Raw genomic sequence first — 21,803 nt, 5'->3', positions numbered from 1 at the left:
TAATTTCATCACTCAGCTCTCCCGTTTGGGATAACTGTGCATTGGGGGGACATGTAGCATTGTGTTGAATTATTGCATGACTTGTCCCGCAGCGTTTGCACCCTAGCGCCGATATATCCTGGGATCTGTAGTTTTCTCGCTGCGTTGGCTCATAGTCAATTATTACTATTAGGACAGATTTTCTTTCACTGATTCCAGCAGCTTTGCCAGCTCAGCATGTCTCTCGGCTCTCAAAAGACGACACAGAAGATTAAAACAAAGGAGAATCATGCCCCGTCCTCATCATGAGAAATCTGTATAGTAACATGCAACAGCATACACATACAACTCAAACCTGTGCACATCGGATTGGTTAGAAGGACCATTTTAATACCAAGTGAAGTGGAAAAAGTTGTGTAATTTAGGTGTATAAATTAGTTGAATACAGTGCTGCAAAACCATGCATTACAATGTAACCCCTAATGAACAAAACAAGTTGCATTTGACACACACCAGGGTGGGAGACTAAACGGCTAGAGGACGTGCACCATTTCTCTCCAAAAACCTGGCGTAGCTTTCTTTCTTTCTTCCCCCCTTTTTATGCATGACTATGTGAAGTCGACTGATGTTCATTTGCACGTCTTCTGCACAGTGCAATTGTTTCTTACGCAAGGCATCACCCGAGGCCATCAATCCCCTGTGTCTGTGGGCATTTTTCCGTTTTGAACTTGCACCCAGATATTGATATACAGGTCTTGTGTTCATGTTATGTTTGCGCAACCTGGTGTGCGCTGCCTTTGTGGCCAGGGATGCAAATATAAAATGTGACTTCTCTGGTTAAATAAAGGATACAAAAGAAGCAGAAAAATGAAACAAACTCCCACAAGCCTGACGTCTTAAACAATGGGAAGCCTGTAACAATAGCCACTATCTGGACACTGAGTCAGCCGGCTCTCCCTCCCCTCAAGAGCGCCTCCCACCGGCATAAATTATGATAATGAAGCCCGTAGGGACATTCGCCCAGGAAACGGCAGGTAGAGCAGACAGGAGCTCCTCTTGCGCTCCCTTTCCTCCTCCTTACTGGACCCGCTGTCCTCCCCGTGTGTGCGGCGAAAATGGCTTTCTGTCTGACCCAGGAAGCAGTGTTGACTTTTCTCCTGGAAAGGGGGGGGAAAGCGAAGAACTCGGACCTGCTGAACCAGTTCAAGAGCCTCCTCAGCGGCAGCGACCCCGACGAGAAGAAGAAGAACCGAGATCTCTTCAAGAGGTTTGTGAACACCGTGGCGGTCGTGAAAGAGATCGAGGACGTGAAGTATATCGTGATCAAGAAACCGTATCAGCATTTGGTGAAAGAAGAAGACACGCCTGTCCCTGCAGTGGGGGGGAGGTCGGCAGGTAGCTCACGTACAGATCCAGGTGGGGCAGGTAAGACTTTGACTTGTGACTTTGACAACAACAATGTGGTGGCCACTCTCCCGAGCACCACAGCTGATTGTAGAAACAAGAATACAAGCCAGTCACTTATAGAACTGGCGCTACAAAGAAGTCGGGCTGTGTGTGTCAACGCTAATGCTATAGATGTTGGGGTGAGCTCACTTACAGACCCCCAAGACCAGGCTTCAAAGGTCAAGGGGCGTTCAGAAGAGGTCAGGCGTACTCCAGCTGACAAGGCGAGGTCAGTTTTCGCTCTGGTGGCGATGCCAGACTGCTCAAGTTCACAGCCCCATCTCCAGCCGGGGCATTTCAAATGGGATGGGGTCCCAAGCCCGGCGGGCGCACAGAAGCCAGTGCAGAAACCTTATATGCTGCCTTTAAGGGTACCCCCACCTCAGATCAGCGTCACAGCCGCCGAGGTGGAGACCGCCACAGAGGGGTCTCCGAGGAAGGAAACCGAGCATTTCCGGTCGCCCAGGACCAAGAGAAGACAAACTCAGGAAGCTGCCCCTCAGCCCTCGCCCAATTTGAACAGGGGTTCCAAGACCCTCAAACCGGGCGACGAACTCAAGGGTTCCGGTGCAGTCCCGCTTGACTCAATGGAGCATGAGTGGCTGGTCAAGTCTGCGGCGGGCCACTGGAACCAAGTATACGGCCTCCTGCTGAAGGACACCACCCTGGCGGAGAAAAGGGACTTTATGTCAGGTTTCACGGCGCTCCACTGGGCGGCCAAAAGCGGCAACGGTGACATGGTGTGTAAAATCATAGAGATCTCCAAGGCAGGAGGCAATAAGGTGGACGTCAACATCAAGACTTATGGGGGTTATACGCCACTCCACATGGCTGCCATACACTGCCACGAATATGTTATGAAAGTGTTGGTGCAAGACTACGGGGCAAACCCCAGGATCAGGGACAACAGTGGAAGGAAGCCGTACCACTATTTACACAAAGGGGTGTCACTTGAAATAAGGGTGCTGTTAGGAGAGCCCCAGGGGACACTGCAGGAAGCTGTCCATCCAAGGAGAGAAGACGACACTTTTCAGGAGCTTCCCAGAGCCTTTAAGTCGCACACCTTGAGTAGACTATTCAATCCATACTCTGGATATAAAAAGAAGCAAGTCAGACAGCGACCAGCTTTCTACTCTACTTACGAAGAGCAGGAAGAGGAGAGAGAAGAGCGGCGCAGCATCAGACCGATGTCCGATGTGTTTCAATGAGTAAGAAAACATGGCAGAAAGAAAGATGTTATATTAATGCAGGGGTTTTCAAACCAGTCCTGGAGGACCCCCTGCCCTGCTGGTTTTTGTTCCAGCCTAGGTCTTAATTACTTAATTGAATGGTATATTGCTTTGTTAGGTCAATTAAGGGTTCAATTAAGCAATTAAGACCTCAGTTGGAACAAAAACCAGCAGGGCAGGGGGTCCTCCAGGACCTATTTGAAAACCACTGTATTAATGGATACCTGAGCAAGACTTGTGGAAACTTAATAACAATACACCATTAACTATCCAGTTCTACTGGAACAGCAAATAAGCAATTACAACGTCAAAAAGACATCTCTAACTGGACTTTATTATTTATTATTTTTAATATGCATTCCTTTTTATAGATTGCATGTCTGTCTTGGGCTGGGAACACAACTGGATGGTCCACTACAAGGGTCAAAGGGCTTTTGTTTTGTAAAAGTGTTTTTCTTTTGCAAATGATATCTGAAATATAGTGCTGAATTAGGAGCAAAACATGAAGCCTGTAATTGGAGCTAAGCTTCACTTAGCTTTTTAAACTGTGTTTCAGTCATGCAAACTGCAGGGCCCTACCTATGTTTGCAATCAATTGTTTAATTGCATTATCTGTTTCAACATGACCTTTTAGTGGGTTATGGAAAGATGGGAAGAATGTTATCATACCCTGCTCTTTGTCCATTAATGATATGAATTAAAAGTAACTATAATATTGGTTTAAATATGTATTTCACACACTCTTTGCTGAAATATGTAAATTATTAGAAGCACAGTGCAATCATACAGGTTGTCTGCACGATAGTATAAGCTGTTTTTGTACAGGTAATTTTATATAGAAGAAATCAGTAGAGATATTTCCGTTAACACTTTATTTCCAGGTTGTTTTTTTTTATGCATTTTGGTGCTTTACAAGGGTCTTGTTTCATTGTCAGTGTATCATTGTAAGTTATACATGCTAAGTTATAGGTATAAAATATGCAATGTTATAGTTTGTGACCTTTTTATTGAAAGGACTTTTCAAATTAAATGTATATTACTTAATGTTTGGAGAGTTATATTAATTGGAGACCTATAGGTTGATTATATGCAAACATTAAAGCTGTTTCTGGAAACTAGCCACTGTTAGGTGTGAATGATCCTATGTTTTCAACATTGTTTTTTATATATATTGCATTCATGGTGATTTTGTAATGAGATGACTTTATAATGACTTTAAAAATATCTATCCTTTATTCAGATTGTATTGGGCTATTTATATCTTAAGGTTAGTTTGTAAATTAGTTCCAGTGTGCTTTGGTGTGATTTTTTTAACTATAATGCTGCTTCAGACTTGAGTATTGTACTTTATGTAAGTAGAAAGAATAGAAAAATAATTGCAAGATACTTCAGTACAAATGTCAATTAAAGTTATGAGTTGAATGATCTGATGCAATGCAGTATAACACGTACAGACAGAAAATGTTCTTAAAAACATGTCCTCTCCTGGGATTGTGTGTGTGTGTGTGTGAGAGAGAGAGAGAGAGAGAGAGAGAGAGAGAGAGAGAGAAAAGAGAGAATGGGGTACTTAATATTTAATGAATTATTAAAACTTGATTAATTAAAATAAAGAAATATGTAGTTCATTTGAATTCATTCCAATGTAGTTCTACCTCTTAAACAAGTATTAAACGTGTATGAACCTCACAAGACTGCATTCCATTCCAGATTTTTGTGGCATTATGATGCAGAATAAGACAAGGAACTTTTCACAATTCTGGGTAAAAAAACAATGGAAATTTCATAGCTGCTGAGCACCGGCTCAGGCTCAGATTTCATTTGCCTTTCGCCTCTTTTCTTTTCCTTGATATGCTCTCTAACTGTGTGCTGTAGAAGTTAATTAAATCAAATTATGTATATATGTGAGACAAACCACTCTTCCAGACATAATGTAAAGACAGCCAGAAAGAAGAGGAGTACCCTCCAATTTCCCCCCCCAACACCCACACAAATAATTATTTGACCTTGTCTGTATTTTGTCTTGTTCCTTTTGTTCTTTTGAGCATTTCTAGTTCTGTGCCCTGTCCCTCCTCTCTGGATAAGTTTTATTTTTATTTTTTTAAATATACATGAACACATATCAATTGAAGAGTTAAAGTAAAAGGAAACTCAGTCTCAGCAGTAAGTAGGTCATCTCTGGGCTTGTTGAGTAATGATTTATGGACAGACTTCATACATGAAAAAGGGCTTTGTTATCATCTGTTGCTTAGTCATGTTATTGTGTTTTTACATCTCTATTGACAAGGTCTAGTTTTGGACTCCCCGAAAATGTGTTACTAGATCTAAAATATGTCCGCAATGAGATATGAGGAATTGAAACAAATAAAGCTTCCCACTTGTTAATGGTGTTCAAGTTAAATGTAATTTAAGATGTAATAGACGTCATTGAGGATTTTATAGATTTGGTTTGCTTTGCCAGATGTACTAAAATATGCAAAATCGAGCAGTTCATCGAATGTCAGATTGTGAATGCAAAACAGCCTCCTGACGTTAGCAGTGCTGGGAGCTGTGTGTGTTTAGGCCTCGTCTCTTCTCTGTGGCTTCCCTGGAGCCGAATTTGTTATTAGATGCTCCATTACATCACAGAAGAGCTTGTGTACTGCTAAACAAACACTGCCAAAGAGAAGCTTGTCATCAGCAATATACTCCACATGTGACTCAGGCTCAGAAAACAGTACATCACGTGTAAAATCCTGCACAAGATAGACATACAAGCCTTGGACTGTACCTTTTCAGTGTGAATATGTCTTGTGTGACATTATAAACACACACACACTCACACACAATTCTCTACAGTTCAATGCACATCCTTTCAGGCGCTTCTCTGGCAGTATTTTGAGGGAATTGTTTCCGTCTGATGGCAACAGTGTGGTTGTCTGAGCGGCTCCCCTCGCGGTCCTCCTGTCACTTCTCATTCCGTCATCGTGGCCAGAGGCCCCAGTGCCTGATCGGGACAGAGACGCACAATGCGGGTGTTGTGCTGGGTCACAGCTGGAGCTGGCTGTCTTCAGATTCGGTGCAGACACCCTCAATAAGGAACGCAAACCCTCTCCTGTTGCCTCGCTAGAGCCAGGCTGGTTGCAGACTGTTAAATACTACAGACTCCTCAGAGACGAGGTGGGTGGGAGTTTTTTGGGGGGGAAATAACTAGGTGCACTTTTCGGGAGTGTGTCTAATTGGGCTGCACACAGGCAAATGTGAAGATTCATTTTTACAAATTAGGATATTAAAATCCTGGCACTTAACCATATACAATTTCTAAGTTTCCATGCATTTATTTTTCCTCTCCATACTGTAGGAATAAAACTGTGTAATCGTGTTTTGGATACCCCCCCCCACCCCACCCCTGTCTCCTCTAGCTAGAATTTTATACCCAGAGGGCCTAGTATTGTATGAAGAATCTGTTGCTTCTTTACCTCTTGTGCTAAGACACAAGACAGCTCTGTGTGGTTAGCTGCTGAAATCGAATAAATGCCAACACTAAGGGGCTCTAATTTGTAAAAACAAACACACCAGTAAAAGCCAAAAGAGGAGGCTGTCCATAGGAAGGAATAATTTTGCTTAGATACTACAGCTGGAGCAAATCTGAGGGTAACACCAAATATGTTCAGTGAGACTTTGAGGACAACTAGGGATTACTAGTTAAGAATATCCTGGCTGGAATTGTGTTTTGTATTAATTTAGCACCGTTATGCATATTGTATTCATGGCATGCATGGACACACATGGCCTAACTGAAACCAGATTACTTTTCCTTTTTTGCATGCCTTAACAAGAACATTTTTACAAAAGCAAACCCATCCAACATCACCGTGCTCTACATAAACCGCTGTGCATTCTGGAAAGCGAAGCAGCCTATGGGAGGGTCTTGCATAACAAATTCTAACTATCCTCAGCATCAATTTTACTTTCATTAGAAAACGTACATTTCCTCCAGGACATCTGATCTCCATTACATTCAGGGCAAAACAAGGAGAAAACGGAAGGAGCCTCTTTGTTTGGAGAGTAAGTGTAATTTATTCACATTATAACAAAATATTCTTACATATATAATATGCTTTTCATGCGACAATGTGAAAAAAGGCTTTACAGAGTATGTGCAAGGCAAACTAGGGTGCAATATATGAAAGTGAAGCAAGCACATGATGGAGAGTTAATCTGACCGCCACAGAACTACACAAGCGCTGCATGGGCTGGGCTCCATTAATTCCTTACACAGAATTCCAGAAGCCTAGATATTGAGACCTAAATCAGTTCCCATCAGCAGTACTTTATTATATTCAACTCTGGTATCTAATTGAAGAAACTGCAAACAGAGCAGTTTGGGTAATACATGTTCACGGCTTGAAAGAACAAATTATATTACACCTTCATATCGGATTTTTTGAATAGTTTTGGAAACCACACAAAATAACATATTGGTAAAAATTCACAAAAAACAAAACAAGACATATACACAATACCAAAAACGTATATACATTTAAGGATACAAAATAGCATGGAGCTATAAGAGGATTTCATTTTCAATTCTTGGGGCTGGATTTCTTGTTTCATGTTCCCGTTTGTATTTTTATACCATTCTTTCAGGTCCCATTAGTAAGAAGGTTAATGTCAGCAGCTGTTTCGCAGGGATTTTGGCTATACATCCGATAACGTTTGACCCATTCCTTTTTCAAACAATGAATCACCACTTATTTAACATATTACTGAAATTACAATTATTCAAACTGTGCAGCAGAAACTTGAAATCAGGGCTGTGACAAATAAGATCATACTACAGTTTTCTGGAAAATATTAAACAGAAATATAGATACAGTATTGCATTTTCCTTATTTTACAAAATACTTTAAAATTCATTCTGAGAAAAAACAAAAACACATCCACAGATGTGTGTCCCATGTCATTTCTAACCTTCATCGCTCCATATTTTGGTCTGGGGAGTCATAGTGCATTTATGTTTTGAATTAAGTGACTTAACTTCCTACAGATTTGTGAAACTGAAACAAATCCTCCCATTTTGTCTAGGATTAGTCACTGAGTGCTTGTATGTGAAACAGGCAAATAAATCTAAAGGCTTTGTTTACCAGGCAGAGAAACTAATATGATTGACAAATGATTTTGCTTTGGAAATAATGCAGGGTAATCAGTTCAACCTTCACCAGGAGATTGTTCGATTGTAAAAACTAAATAATTACTACAAAATATATTTGTTTTGCTGATTAGCAGTACACACCCCTGTACCATTGTAAATTCTGGAGCAACAATGCCAAACACTGAGCAGCAAACTAATCTGAAATCATTGTTCAAGTTTTCATGAAACCATTTTTGGAGTGAACAGCATTCAGTGAAGGATGATTTGGATAATTTTAAATACAGTAGGTTATTCTTGTATTGGTTTATGTGGCAGGGTATATGAAAAACATCACAAAGATGTTAAGATATAATGGCTGTATTTCAAACCCTTTGACCAGAGTTAAGTACTGTGTTTGAACTTAAAACCAAAAACACAAGAAACAAGACACACACACACAGAAACATACAACCATTCTTTCCAGTCAATGAAAGGAATGATGAACATCCTACACGTTGGACATTTCGTATTTACAGGCTTGATCAGACCTTATTATTTTTTCTGAGCAACACTGCCACGGAAAATACATTATACAGGAGAAGGTGGTAAATGGCTTAAAGCAGTGTCTCTCCCACTCACCACTCTCTGCATTAAATAGTGCTGGACAGGGGCAGGTGCCGCGAGATTGTGAAAAGGAAGCATTTGGGCAACGAAGGTCCACAGCCTGGCATGGCTGTAGAACGGAGTCTTCCATGCATGTCTATGACAGCGTCTAAAGAGCCACAGAATCACTAAGGGGGGTACAGACCTCTCCCTTTATAAATATACATGCAAAAATTGTAATGTCCCAACAAATCATTGTTGTGTGTGGAACGTGTCTATTCAATGTGGAAGAGACGTGTAAAGGCAGCTTTTGTTAGTGAAAGACTGGTCCTCTTTTCACCATGAAATTCACAGGAATGCAGATAGGCGTGATGAAATCCACACAACAACTAACCAGTCTTGTTGAAACAAAACGACTGGGGATGGAAGTGCTTTTTAAAGTTTTTTTGTTGTTCTTTTCAACGACAACATTCCACAATTGTAGGAATATATTAATAATCAGGACTTAAAAAGGGAAAAAGTACCTTCATTTTTAAGAATTTTAATAGGCAAGAGTCTCCTTGGAAAAGCAGTCACAGTGGCATTGCTGCCAGGGGCTAAAGAGTCCAGAGTGAGCGGGAACGGGGGGGTCTGTCTGAAATAGCGAATCAAGCAGGAATGCTGCTGTGAAGAGACTGGAGCTGCTCCTCGCCGATTCGCACCTTCTCCTCCAGGTCCTTCTGCTCTATTAACAGGGAGGCCTTGACTTTGACGAAGTGCTTATAGTCACAGAGCTGCTCCTGGCTCAGGTTCTTGGAGAGGATGTCGGACACCACGCGCTCCCTACGGTCCAGGTTGTCCTTCAGGTCTTTGGCGTCGTCCCTCTGTTTGCACAGCAGACGATGCCGCTCGTCCAGGGATTGCTAGTGGGGAGAGGGAGGACAGTTAATTTGGGCTCCTGGCCTAATTGCTGATGAAAACACTCCGTCCCAGATGAGGCTGACCTACACTCGCTGACAACTGCAATGACTGAGGTCCCAGAGTTGTGCAGAAGACAGAAGCTCATCTCGGGTATAGGCAGCAATAAACCATAATGTAAATCAGGATTTTCTAGATCATTTACTCCAAAAGCCAAACACTAGCTAACTTCTAACTGAACTGAAATACAAACTCAGATTAGGGTAAGGACTCGGACTGGGCTAGGGTATGGGTTAGATTACCAAATTAACAGACCGGGTGTCAGGGTTTCATTTAACTAAAAGTGGCAGATTGGACATATCTAATATAGGTCATGAACATATTTTAGTGAATTAAGTGAATTAAAAGACCTAGGAAAACATTATGGATACCTTTTTCAATAAAACAAAATACATCAGTATCTTGTATTTTCCCTAAAAAGTAAAACTTCTAAACCTTAATACCTTATACAGCAGAAGCTATGAAACCATGTTTTTGTTAACATTTCTAAAATCATTTTCCATTATTCCATTTCCTTTCAGTATTCCTTAGAATTCCACTCTTGTACCATTTAAAGCCAACAGAGGGCGCTCAATGATAGACTTATTGGATGGGAAGAACTAAGTTTCGATGAGTCATTGCAGAAACCGATACCAAATAAAAATAAAAAAAGCAGAGAATTTAATTAACCCTAAATTCAGAGAGCCTTCTTTCAAGTAACTGTACAGACATACACACAACAAAATAAAGTTTTATACTTCACTAATGTTTACCAATCATCAGAAATAAGGCTTTAGGATGTTTCACAGCTTAAGAACATAAAGTTTATAATCGAGAGGAGGCCATTCAACCAATCGTGCTCGTTTGGTGTCCATTAATAACTGAGTGATCCAAGGATCCTATCCAGTCTATTTTTAAATGTTCCCAAACTTTCAGCTTCAACCACATCGCTGGGGAGTTTGTTCAGATTGTGACGACTCTCTGTGTGAAGAAGTGTTTCCTGTTTTCTGTCTTGAATGCCTTGAAACCCAATTTCCATGTGTGTCCCCGGGTGCGCGTGTCCCTGCTGATCTGGAAAAGCTCCTCTGGTTTGATGTGGTCGATGCCTTTCATGATTTTGAAGACTTGGATCAAGTCCCCACGTAGTCTCCTCTGTTCCAGGGTGAAAAGGTTCAGATCCCTCAGCCTCTCTGAATAGGACATTCCCTTCAGACCTGGAATAAGTCTGGTTGCTCTCCTCTGAACTGCCTCTAGAGCAGCGATATCTTTCTTGAAGTGTGGAGCCCAGAACTGTACACAGTATCCAGATGAGCTCTAACTAGTGCATTGTACAGTCTGAACATCACTGCCCTTGTTCTCAATTCTACACTTCTGACAATATACCCTAACATCCTGTTTGCCTTTTTTATTGCTTCCCCACATTGTTTGGATGGAGAAAGTGAGGAGTCCACATAGACTCCTAGGTCTTCCTCATGCATTACTTCATACAGTTCTGTTCCTCCCATAGTGTAATTATAGTGGACATTTTTGTTACCTGCATGTAATACCTTGCACTTGTCCACATCGAATTTCATTTGCCAGGTGTTGGCCCACAACTGAATATTATCCAAGTTCCTTTGAATATCCTGTGCTGCCAAGATTGTATCTGCTGAGCCACCTATTTTAGTATCATCTGCAAATTTGACAAGTTTGCTAACTATCCCAGAGTCCAGATCATTAATATAGATTAGAAAAAGCAAAGGCCCTAGTACTGATCCCTGTGGAACTCCACTAACAACCTCACTCCAGTTAGAAGTGACTCCTCTAATCGACACCCTCTGTTTCCTTGACATCAACCAGTTCATAATCCATCTACTTACATTACCCTGAATGCCTACAGCTTCCAATTTCTGGATCAGTCTTTGGTGTGGAACCTTATCAAAAGCTTTTTGAAAATCTAGTATATCGTATCATATGCTTTCACGTGATCTACAGCTGCAGTTGCATGTTAAAAAAACCTCCAATAAATTAGTAAGACATGATCTGCCTTGTCTAAATCCAAGTCATACATGTGTGAGAATTGTGAACAAGAAAATAATTACATCACAGTGACGTTTGTGTAAACAGATAAGAGTAATTGTAGTTGTCAGAAGATGTATGAAAGCCTCTAAGAAGCCTCTGAGCGAAAGAAAGTAGAATAAGTCGTTGGAAATCCAAACGAGCAAGACAAAGACCACATGAAACTTATTACCCATCTTGCTGACACTTGAATTAGTAATGAGAGTAAATAACTTGGACAGCCCCCTCCCTGCTGGGAACCTTGGCAGCCCGAGAGCTCACCTTCTCCTCAGCGTCAGTGAACTGGTCGACGGCGCTCAGTGCGTTCTGGACGCGGGCCAGGCGGGCGGACAGGCAGAGCAGCAGGCTAACCACGCGCTCCAGGTCCCCAATGAACAGCATGTAGCGCTCGTACTCGCTGGGCTGGCAGCTGTCCTTCACCAGAGCCCCCAAAGCACTGCCCAGGGCCCCGTTCCTCCGCATGGCCTCCGTCAGCGCCGCCCGTTGCTGCTCCAGCCCCCGCAGATGCTGTTCAATGCACGCCATCAGCTGCCTCTGCGCAGGAGACACGGCAGCTCAGAATACACGCAACGCCACACTGCTCACTTCAACAGCTGTTTTTTTTGTTTTCCATTAGGTTGTTATTTGTGTGTGTGTGTTGGATGGACACAGCACCAACCTACAAGGGTCAGACCTTTAGGATGCATCACCTGTGTGGATTTCTCATGTTACTTTTATAATCCTTTCTAACATTGGGAAGCATTTCAATTGCTCTCCTGCACTGCCATCAGCAAGGAGAAAAGATGGCCTCTTGGCGACATTATGGAATACAGTGGAAGGATTGGGTAGGATTTTCATCAAGCAAGTGAAAATGTTTTCAGTTTAACAGCTACGGAATAAAAGCAGATTTTCACAGTAATTTACCTTTTTCACTGTGATGTTGCCCTGTACAGAGGCTGCAGTCTCCTGTGTTTGAGTGTTTCCACTCTGAGTTTTAGGTACTGGGTTTTCAGCAGTCAGACGGGTACTAGACATCTCGGATTCTTCCTCGATTTCTGAACTGAAACGATCAAGTGAAATGTAATGTGAATTGATTTGAATGCCCACTATCAATCACAGCCCACATTAAAATTTAAAATACACAAGCTGGGGAAGGAGAGTATTAACAGTTTCACATTCTCCTCCTCTATTTTCACCTTTGGTTAATTAGAATAAACCAATATTTATATAGAAATTGTCGACCTACTTCGGTTTCATTTTAAAATAATACTTAATTAATCAAGCTCTCTGATTAATTAGCTTGTTCCTCTGGTTTGTACCATGTTAAATAGGTCCGACAATCGGATTATTGTTTCACCCCTAAAAAGTACAAAACAACATTAATTACTTCTCCCTGCTGTGTTGTTTGTCAGCCCTGTTCTGTTCCTGCTTCCTCTTGTAGTGTTCCTCCATCAGCAACGTGTCCTCAGACAGCAGCTGCTCCATCAGCGTCACGGTGGTCTTCCGACTGGCCTCTGGAATCAGCACTGACGCCAACGACTGATCTTCGGCGACAATCTCATCCATGAGTTCCTCCAACCGCTGCTCCGCCTTGGTGGAAGGGCTGGCCAACACCGTGGCCGGCTCCGCACCTTGGATCTCCTTCTCTCTGCTTGGCTCCTCATGCTTTGCGCTCGGAGCCGGTTCCCCTGCTGGATGTGTTGTGGCGGGCGCTTGTTCGGGCTCACTGGGCCCTGGCACCGGCGGCAGAGAGGCCGGTTCTTCTGCGCTGGCGTCACTTTTTGAGAACTCTCTCTCTTCAAAAAGCTTGACTGCTGATCTGGCTCTGTCGGGTGCTGGGGGCCAGGCTGCTCGATCTGTGGTCACCCCTCTGCTCAGCGATACTTCCTGAGAGGGATCAGGGCTGCTGCTCTCCATCTTGTCTGTGGCACCTTCTAGCAGCAACGACTGCACAGGAGGAGCCGTCTTTATCCTGCTGAAACAATACAAGGCACACTTCAAAATGAGAAATGATAATGGAGACCGGGTTAGAAGACAATATAAGGACAGTTCATACCGTGTATCAAGTGATACAGGATATGTACGATACTAAAATCATACAAACAAAAACTATTGGAAGAATGCAGTAAATGCTTCAGCTACTTATCTTATGTAATAAACATGCATATGTGTAATAAAGGAGCACCTGGTGGACGATACAGTCTCGTTAGGTCCCTTCTGAAGCGGTGTGTGCAGGGGAGTGTTCTCTGGGGCCGCAGAGCTGTCCAAGCTAGGGTCCCTCTCCGGGGTCTCTCCAGAGTGAGAGGACAGCCAGGGTGGGTGACCTCTATAGAGAATGCCGCTTTCCCCGGATTCGGGGAGGAAAGAGCCGGAGCCAGGAGATTCCTGAAGCACGGAGGGAGTCCTGACCTGAAGAGCAGAGTCCAAAGCTGGCGTTTCCATGTTGAAGTTCAGGGATTCCAGAGCTCTGGAGTGTCTGTCCTGCCCCCCGACGGCATTCACGCCCCCACACATATCATCATTGCTCCTTGGCTGCAGGTCTGAGCTCGACTTGAGAGAGGAGGCCAGCGTCTTGATAGCCGTCCCTGCAGCAGGGCGGCCCGGCTTTCCCTCCCACGTACAGGCGACGCTCTTCTTCTCGTGCTCTGGCAGAGCCACCCTGCCACGCATCTGGTCCAGCTGTTCCGAGCTCTTGCTGTGAACTGGAGGCCCCACAAGGCGAAACGCAACCAGCTCCTCCATGGACTTCCCCCGTGGTGCCATCACCGACGCTGCTCTGCCTCTGCATGCAGGCTTCACCGCTTCTTCGGTCTTCTGGTAACTGATGGAACATAATGAATCAAAAGATATGTAGCAGCTTTAAACCGTTCAATAGCTGCAGCTCTGCTGGTCATGTCATGTCAATGTCTGGATTAATTTATACATCGCAATTTTGATAATAATCCTCTCTTGTGCATGTATAGGTCACAGTGCATGCTCTTTTTTGTTTAGAGCAGGGGTTCCCAAAGTGTGGCCCTTGAGGATGTTTGGTGTGGCCCCCAAAGCAAACCTTCAGCCACCCCTTTTCTGAAATTTGACAATATTTTTACACTTTATGACAAATTTATGTTACAAATTGCACACGTAATTTGGGGGGACCTCGGGAAATTGGCCCTTCATCACCAGACATTGGGAACCCCTGATTTAGAGTATATAATTGACCATGTATAGAAGCAGTTGTAACACTTTGATTCTGAGGATTTAATATTAGTACTTCTACATTTTAAAATTGTAATGATTTTACTTATTGATAGGTTTAGTTTAGTTTTACTTGGTGTTTTTAAGTCCCTTGAGTGCACTGAGAATCCATTCTTATGTAGTAGCCATAGTCCATGGCATTATGAAAATATTTATACAAATCTGTATGTAAATATATGACAGGAACCATTAGGTTAGCCAGTAGGTCACATGTTTTGTGAAATACAATTCACCCTTTTTTGTCCATGGGGTAGCAATATGAAAACAAAGGTTTAATATAAGAGGACTAGAGCATGACCGATTCAGGTCCGATACCGATAATTGAGAAGCAAAAATTTCAGATTACAGATATATGTCGATATTTTTTTTTATTATTATTAGAATGCAAAACAGACATTTTCTACCATTGATCACACAAATCTCTCCCTGTCAGAGAGAAACTGCGTCAAATATGCATTGAAGGCAGAATTCTTAATACATTTTCATCGTAAATAACAACCACAAATCAAACATTGTAAATTTAAATTACATTTCATTGGAATAAGGGAGAATAGAGAAAAAATAAAAATGTATGCATGTTCTAGACATTAAAACAAGGGAATAGGCACTCTGAACTGTTTGTATGAGGGATGCTATATAAATGAAGTAATAATAATATTATTATTATTATTATTATTATTATTATTATTATTATTATTATTAATAATAATAATAATAATAATAATAATAATAATAATAGAATATTAAGTGCTGGCCTAGCTTGTATTAGCATTTTACACGTGTCAGGTTCTCTAAGGTTCCTCCTCAATCCTCAACCTGCCGATCCAACAGCAGGTTATAGCAAAGGCAGCAGAGCACAGCTACATTTAAAACCATTTAAAAATGCCCTCATATGTGTAACTTGTGTATGTTATGTATGTTAAACATATCACAATACGAATCATAGCCAAAACACGATGTACAATTTGAAATAGTTTTATAAAATCATGTATAGTTTCAGTTTTATCCAACATTGTCTGAGAGATGTTTTTCCACTCATTTTCTTTAGATTGTTCTGTGATCTGAGCTTGCTTGTCATTTGGAGACAGTTTTTGTTTGCTGATACCCAGCCAATATCTTCAGTGGACATTTATGTTTTTTCTTTATTTTAATTGATAATTTTGAAAAGCGATTTAATTAACTTTTCAATAAAAACACACATCAATACCATAGTATACGGTAATCTTCAGTCATGACGAGAATAAACACTAAGGCTGTATTCGAACCTGCATACTATCCATACTACACATTTCAGTAATTTATTTTATTCAAATAATGCACCATTCACCCTGAAAAGTGTTGAAATTTTGTCATCCATACATGAATGTCTTTGGTTTGCAGTGGAACAAAGCAAAGAAACTGTGAAAATAACTGAATTCTTGCTTATTCTATAAAGACATTCTAAAATGTCCTGGACAATATTACAGAGACCCTTGAGGTATCACTACAATACATGATCTTTCAATTAGTATCACAGGTGTCTTCAATTGCATTATCACTCATTCAGCCAGTTTAAAATCGAGAAAAGTACTCACTCTGCTGTTTTGTGTCACTGTGTGTATCACACTGAGCATGGAAAAGAGAAAGAAAACCAGAGAGTTGTCTGAGGAGGTTAGAAAGAAGGTAATAGCCAAGCATGGTCCTCCAAGACCATCTCTGAAGAGCTTGATGTTCCTGTGAGCACATCCCTGGACATGGCCGCAAGAGGAAAATTGACCCAAGATTGTTCGAATGGTGGAGAGAACCAAGGAAAATCTCAAAACAAATCCAAGCCGACATTCAAGCTCAAGGTGCAACAGTTTCAAGTCGCACCATCTGTCGCTGTCTGAATGAAAATGGGCTCCATGGTAGAAGACCTCTCTCTAAGAGAGAAACACAAAAAAGCCTGACTGGGGTTTGTCAAAATGCATGTGGACAAGCCACAGTCCTTCTGGGAGAATATCCTTTGGACAGATGAAACAAAAGTAGAGCTTTTTGGTAAATCATAACAACTCTATGTTTACAGGGAAAAAAAATTGAAATGTACAGCCCAGTGTCAGAAAGTTGCGTCTCGTTGCAGGTCATGGGTCCTCCAGCAGGATAATGACCCAAAACATACCTCAAAAAGCACCCAAAAATGGATTAGAAGAAAACATTGGACCGTTCTGAAGTGGTCTTCTATGAGTCTTGATCTAAATCCCATTGAACATATGTGGAAAGAGCTGTAACTCGCAGTTGGGAAAAGGCACCCATCAAACCTGAGAGAACTGGAGCGGTTTGCTCAAGAAGAGTGGGCCAAATTACCAGTCGAGAAGTGTAGAAATCTCATTTAGAGCTACAGACAGTGCTTGATTGCAGTTATTGTCTCTAAAGGCTGTGCAATTAAATATTTGGTTATGGGTCCCAATATTTTTGTCCATGCCATTTTCATTTGTTTTACTATTTAAAGTAATATGTTACGTCATAAATCAAAAGCAAAGTTTCTGTTCTATTGAACGTGAAATAAAGAATGGTGGATACCAAACACTTTTGTCAATTTCTACTTGGTTCAGAGAAAAGTGTGTGTTTTTTTTTAAACTGGAAGGGTACCAATACTTTCGGCCATGTCTGTATGTAGTAAGTGTAGTATGCGGTTTCCAGTGCAGCCAATCTAGAACCATGGATACTCAAATGCAGCACAGCTTTCAAAAATACTTTCTATTGGTTTAGAGTGTTTTAGTAAAACACATGTTTATTGGTTGATAAGCCCTGTTTCTCAATGGGTGTGTGTTTGTTTCACCACGGCGCTCAGTAGTGCGTGAGTCACCGCTGCACATGAAATTCGCTGTGGAGTTGTAAGCTTCCAGCGGAAAACTAAAACACCATAAATATGTTAAAAAATAATGGTAAACAATTATAATAACCATTGTAAAACCAAATATTGATTTATTGTCTGAAGTCTGACAAAGGATTTTATGGTAATTTGAAAAAAATATTTAGACAATAGTTTGAGAAAATGTATCGGTGCATTATTGGTGGAATGTGCAGATACAGATATTTCTGTTCGTCCGATAATATCCGTGCTCCAATATATCTGTCGGGCCCTAAACACGACAAATAGGTTTTTGGAAATGTATGTGAAGATTCATCCAAGGTGGAAAATGCTTTGAGTGCAGGTCTTCATTTAAATTCTATCATGCACACGCACAGCCCCTTTTGCATAACCTATATTCAGGTGACAGACTGTCGAAAGGTTGCCAGCTAAAGCTACAGGACCAATAAAAGTGCATTTGATTATCAAACACCCTCTCTCTTCAGTATTCCATCATAAAAATGAAATCTCACTCACCTGGAGTTCTTGGTCTTAGAGACAGGTGGCAGTTCATTTGTGTAGCTCTCAGTCTAGGAGCAAGATTAACACAAATTACAATGATAAAAAGAAACACCAATTATAACAATAGTACTTAGGTCTTAAACATAGGAAATGGCAGTTTGCACAAGGTTTTTTTAAATGATCAGATACACAAACAAGCTCATTGATTGTATAGTTTAAAGCTGGTTTAAACGTGCTTAGAGGTATTCACTGGAAGGGATCAGATTAGCAGTGCCAGGTTCAAATGGATACCTGAACCACACTGAGATGTTTCAAGCTGAGCACCACCCACCTGGCCTTGGGATTTTCAGTAATTCAGAGATAGTTTATTTTGGGGGAAGGAAATAAAAAAATAATAAATAAAAAGATAAATCAAATACTGCAATTAACAAAAATGCAGTGTTGTTTTCATCACAACAATAGTTTGCTTGATGGGAGATGCGAGCACACATCTCCTCCAGGGTCACTCTAACAGATCCCTGTCAGGGTATTTTCTGACTGCAGAAGATGAAGGATTTGTTTATGTACCTGAGAGGGGTGAGGGGATGATGTTGACCGGGCTCGGTGAAAATCCTTCTGCTTGGGCTGGTCCAGAAGACTCTCCGCAGAGGCCGATTTTCCATCTGTTGGTAAAGCTGGGCTGCCAGACTTTCTCCAGCTGGGCAGACGCTGCGAGTCGATTGGGGGCACGGCACTGGACTGGGCATACCTGATGGAACTTGACACTGAATCCAGAACACGGCCAGCAGACAGAGGTCTGGGCAGCTTCTTTCTGGACACTTCACTACCAGAAGAGGATCGTGACCTCCATTCTGAAGACTTCCCAGATATTGAGTGCCACTGAACAGGAGATTCGGAAGCTGGCTGCTGGGGCTCTGCTGTCTTGTGTCCCGTCTTGCGTTCCACGTACGCCACAAGAGCCTTGTGCTGGATATGCTTCAGTGTGGTCTTGGAGAGGCTCGAGGCAGACAGGGCCCGGCCTCTGGTTTCAAACATTTTCCTCCTGGCAGCTACCAGGCCATGCTCATTGAGGTCATCCTCTGACAGTAAGCCTTCAGCTTCATTCCCCAGTGAGCTGTTCTGTGAGTGATTGGGGGAATCCCCCAGATGATGCAACTTCTCTGGCTCCGAGTAACACAGTTTCTTTTGCTCAGGTGTGAGCCTCTTTCTCCCTCCAATCCGTGCTGCTGGAAGCTTCCCAGCTACCTTCTTCCAAAGAGATTCTGTTTCTGCAGGCTTTGGGCATTCTGATGTAATTTCAGGGGTGTATGAGAGAGAGCATGACCTGGAATGAATCACAGAGGGCCTTTCCTCAGGCTTCTGCTTGATCCTGTGAGGCCAGCTGAGTTGGAGGTCCTTCCTCTTGTAAGAGGTTTCCATTAGGACCATGGTTTGGGCATCTTTTAATTTTTCCTTGTAGTATTTCTTATAGCAGTCGTCCATAGAGGTCCCTGAGCCGGTCAGATCCTCGTCTTGTTCCTGGTTTTCATCCTCAACCGCTTTGCTCTGGTTGCTGCTGCTGCTGCCCTTGGAGTGGCTCTCGTCCCTTGCGCAGGCCTCCTTCCTCTGGATCCATAAAAGAGGGGCGCTCTTTCGCCTCATATCCTTCCAGCTGGGCTTGGCTGCATTTTCATTTCTGGAGTTATATGCAAAGGTCCCCCTGCTCTCGCCAGCCAGGTGGTACAGCAGGGGAGTCGTTTCCTTGTTGATTTTACCATTAGCGACTTCCTCCAGAGGCTGCCTTTTCACCTGTTCTAAGCGATCTCCCTTGTTTGTGTTGTTGGCCTGGGCCATGCACTGTATGGGAGGCTTTGTGTCCTTGCTGGATGCATTCAACTGCGGGGCACTATCCTTTGGGCCACAGTAAAAGATTTGATGGCTCCTGCTGTGGTGCCGTTGAGATCCAATGCCAATCTCTCGACCCTGGGGGTTCTGCCCTTCTTCCTGGACATTGGTGCACAACGACTGGGCTGTCTGGGCCGGAACCACCAACGAGCTGAACCCAGTTTCACCGTGAAACGCTTTCTCTCTGTTTCTGGCATGCAAATCCGGGTTCTCAGTAAAAACCTTTAAGCCGCTCTGGATTTCGTAACTGCTCTGTCGTCTGTGCCTAACATTGTTGAGAAGATCATTGATAGTGCTGGATACTATATCCTTATGGTCCCTGTGCTGGCTAAGGTCACCTTGAGAAAGGCCCTCAACCTCCCCTTCTGTAAGTTCTGAAAGTCTGTCTTGGAAACTGGGTTCTGGGGTTTTACATACACCAGTCACAAAGTAATATTGCCCTTTGTGTTGGATGTTGCCATTGATCACATTCGGTTGTTTCCTTGTCTGCATCGTTTCTGAAAAGTTGCTGCCATGAGCCGAGTGAGGCCTTCTCTTTTGGCCTTCCGGGTGCCTGTCTGTCCCACCAGCATGGGTCTTAAAGCATTCCTGCAGTATAAAAGACGGAGGTGATCTACTTAAAAGGTTGGGCAGCTCTTGCTGGTCCATGGTCTGATCCGCCCCGTCTCGGGCCACCGGTTCCTTCAGATTAGACTGTGACGCTGTGTGGCCATATACAGAGACAGGTCGGGGGTTGGCAGCATCAGGATTAGTCGTCTGAGGCTTCCGATGCAAGGCGTATGCCAGCTGGACCTCTGGATTCTGAAACCCCCGGGCGTTTTCCAAGTTCCTGATAGTTAGGAAGCTGTCCAGGCGAGCCGGGGGTGGAGGGGGAAGCTCCCTGCTGCTCCGGCCATCCTGCCGATACTGGTAGTGGAGGGCCTCCACGGATTTGTATAGCTGATCCATGCTCCTGGAATCAGAGTTCAGAGCATTGGGGTTGTACACCGCCCTCACGTACTTGAGGTCAGTGTAATGCAGGCTGTGGGGGTGTATTTCGTCCAGAGGGCAGGGAGAGGAGTAGTCAGGGGCATTGGAGCCCCCTGAGAAGGAGCTATAAGCTGAATCTCCTTTTCCATGATGATGGGTGAACTGGTCTATACTGCTGGTGGACTTGGCAGGGGAGAGCCTACTGGACTGGCAGCTCAAAGGAGTGAGGTCTAGGTTATTGATGCTTTCGAAACGTAGGTCTTGGGCCAGGGAATCCATCGGTTCTCCGCAAAAATCGAAAAGGATTAAGCCCGGAGAAAGAAGGATGGAATTGGTGTATTCTTTCAGGACTGGACTCCTCACACTTCAGGACACCTTTACACAAGTCAAACACATGCCTCCCTCTTCACCCTGTTAAAGAAAAAATGAAAAGTTATAAAATCCACTTCTGAAATTTTATGAGGTAGAACCAGTTAAATCAATTCATTAAATTAATTTAAAGCTCTAGAAATCAGTGAAGGCCAGAAAAACTCTTGATCAGATTGAATGTGTTGGTCCACCTTCCCCTTCCTTCCAGTAACTACTTCACTGCCCTCAACCACCTCAAGTCAACTCTCCATCCACCTTTAGTGAGTGTTGCTTTTTTTCATTATACGTGGAGTGTCTAAACCAAATATTTCGAAAAACAAAGAGAATCTTTTAAGACTAAGACTCTTAGAATTTTCTCTACCAAGACAGTTCCTGCCAGGGTCTAGCCCACTATACTAGGTAAACTCTGTGAATGATACACACCCCACCCAATCTCATATTGCTCTGCTGCTGCACTTGATTCAAGACTTGTGGGACTTCAGATTCCAGTCCTTAGTTTAAAGGAGGCTCTTGTTTATTTGATATCCCTCAGTGGTCCCCTGTTGGGGTAAAGAACTCTCTGGAAAGAAAGACTTGAGCAAGAAGGCTCTAGAACAGAAAAGTAAGTTCATCTTGGCTGACAGAAAATCTATGACTGATAGCCTGCACTCTTGGAGATTAGACACCTTCTGAA

General features: G+C 42.8%; 2 protein-coding genes across 4 annotated transcripts in view; one reads left to right on the top strand and one right to left on the bottom strand.

The window, feature by feature from the left end:
- The first annotated feature begins 988 nt into the window (after positions 1-988).
- LOC136763179 (ankyrin repeat domain-containing protein SOWAHA) lies at positions 989-2,785 on the top strand. The gene has a single exon (XM_066716981.1). The coding sequence runs from the start codon at positions 1,095-1,097 to the stop codon at positions 2,631-2,633; it is 1,539 nt and encodes a 512-aa protein (XP_066573078.1). The 5' UTR covers positions 989-1,094; the 3' UTR covers positions 2,634-2,785.
- A 3,901-nt stretch (positions 2,786-6,686) lies between these two features.
- Positions 6,687-21,803, bottom strand: part of shroom1 (shroom family member 1) — a 29,688-nt gene continuing 14,571 nt past the window's right edge. For 2 of the 3 annotated variants that reach the window (XM_066716979.1, XM_066716978.1), the window contains 7 exons: positions 18,476-21,172; positions 17,924-17,976; positions 13,526-14,161; positions 12,728-13,315; positions 12,265-12,400; positions 11,623-11,895; positions 6,687-9,269 (listed from right to left, as the gene is read on the bottom strand). In XM_066716979.1, coding sequence (XP_066573076.1) covers positions 9,015-9,269; positions 11,623-11,895; positions 12,265-12,400; positions 12,728-13,315; positions 13,526-14,161; positions 17,924-17,976; positions 18,476-21,040 — 4,506 coding nt within the window. In that variant the 5' untranslated portion in view covers positions 21,041-21,172 and the 3' untranslated portion in view covers positions 6,687-9,014. The remainder of the gene's footprint in view (positions 9,270-11,622; positions 11,896-12,264; positions 12,401-12,727; positions 13,316-13,525; positions 14,162-17,923; positions 17,977-18,475; positions 21,173-21,803) is intronic. The other variant, XM_066716980.1, reaches the window with a different exon arrangement.

Source organism: Amia ocellicauda, chromosome 11, assembly GCF_036373705.1.
Source record: "Amia ocellicauda isolate fAmiCal2 chromosome 11, fAmiCal2.hap1, whole genome shotgun sequence".
NCBI lineage: Eukaryota > Metazoa > Chordata > Actinopteri > Amiiformes > Amiidae > Amia > Amia ocellicauda.
This window is presented reverse-complemented; position numbering and strand designations above follow the sequence as displayed.

Bases quoted from the DNA above. Each gene is read 5' to 3' on its own strand.
- LOC136763179 (XM_066716981.1), top strand. From the start codon at position 1,095: ATGGCTTTCTGTCTGACCCAGGAAGCAGTGTTGACTTTTCTCCTGGAA.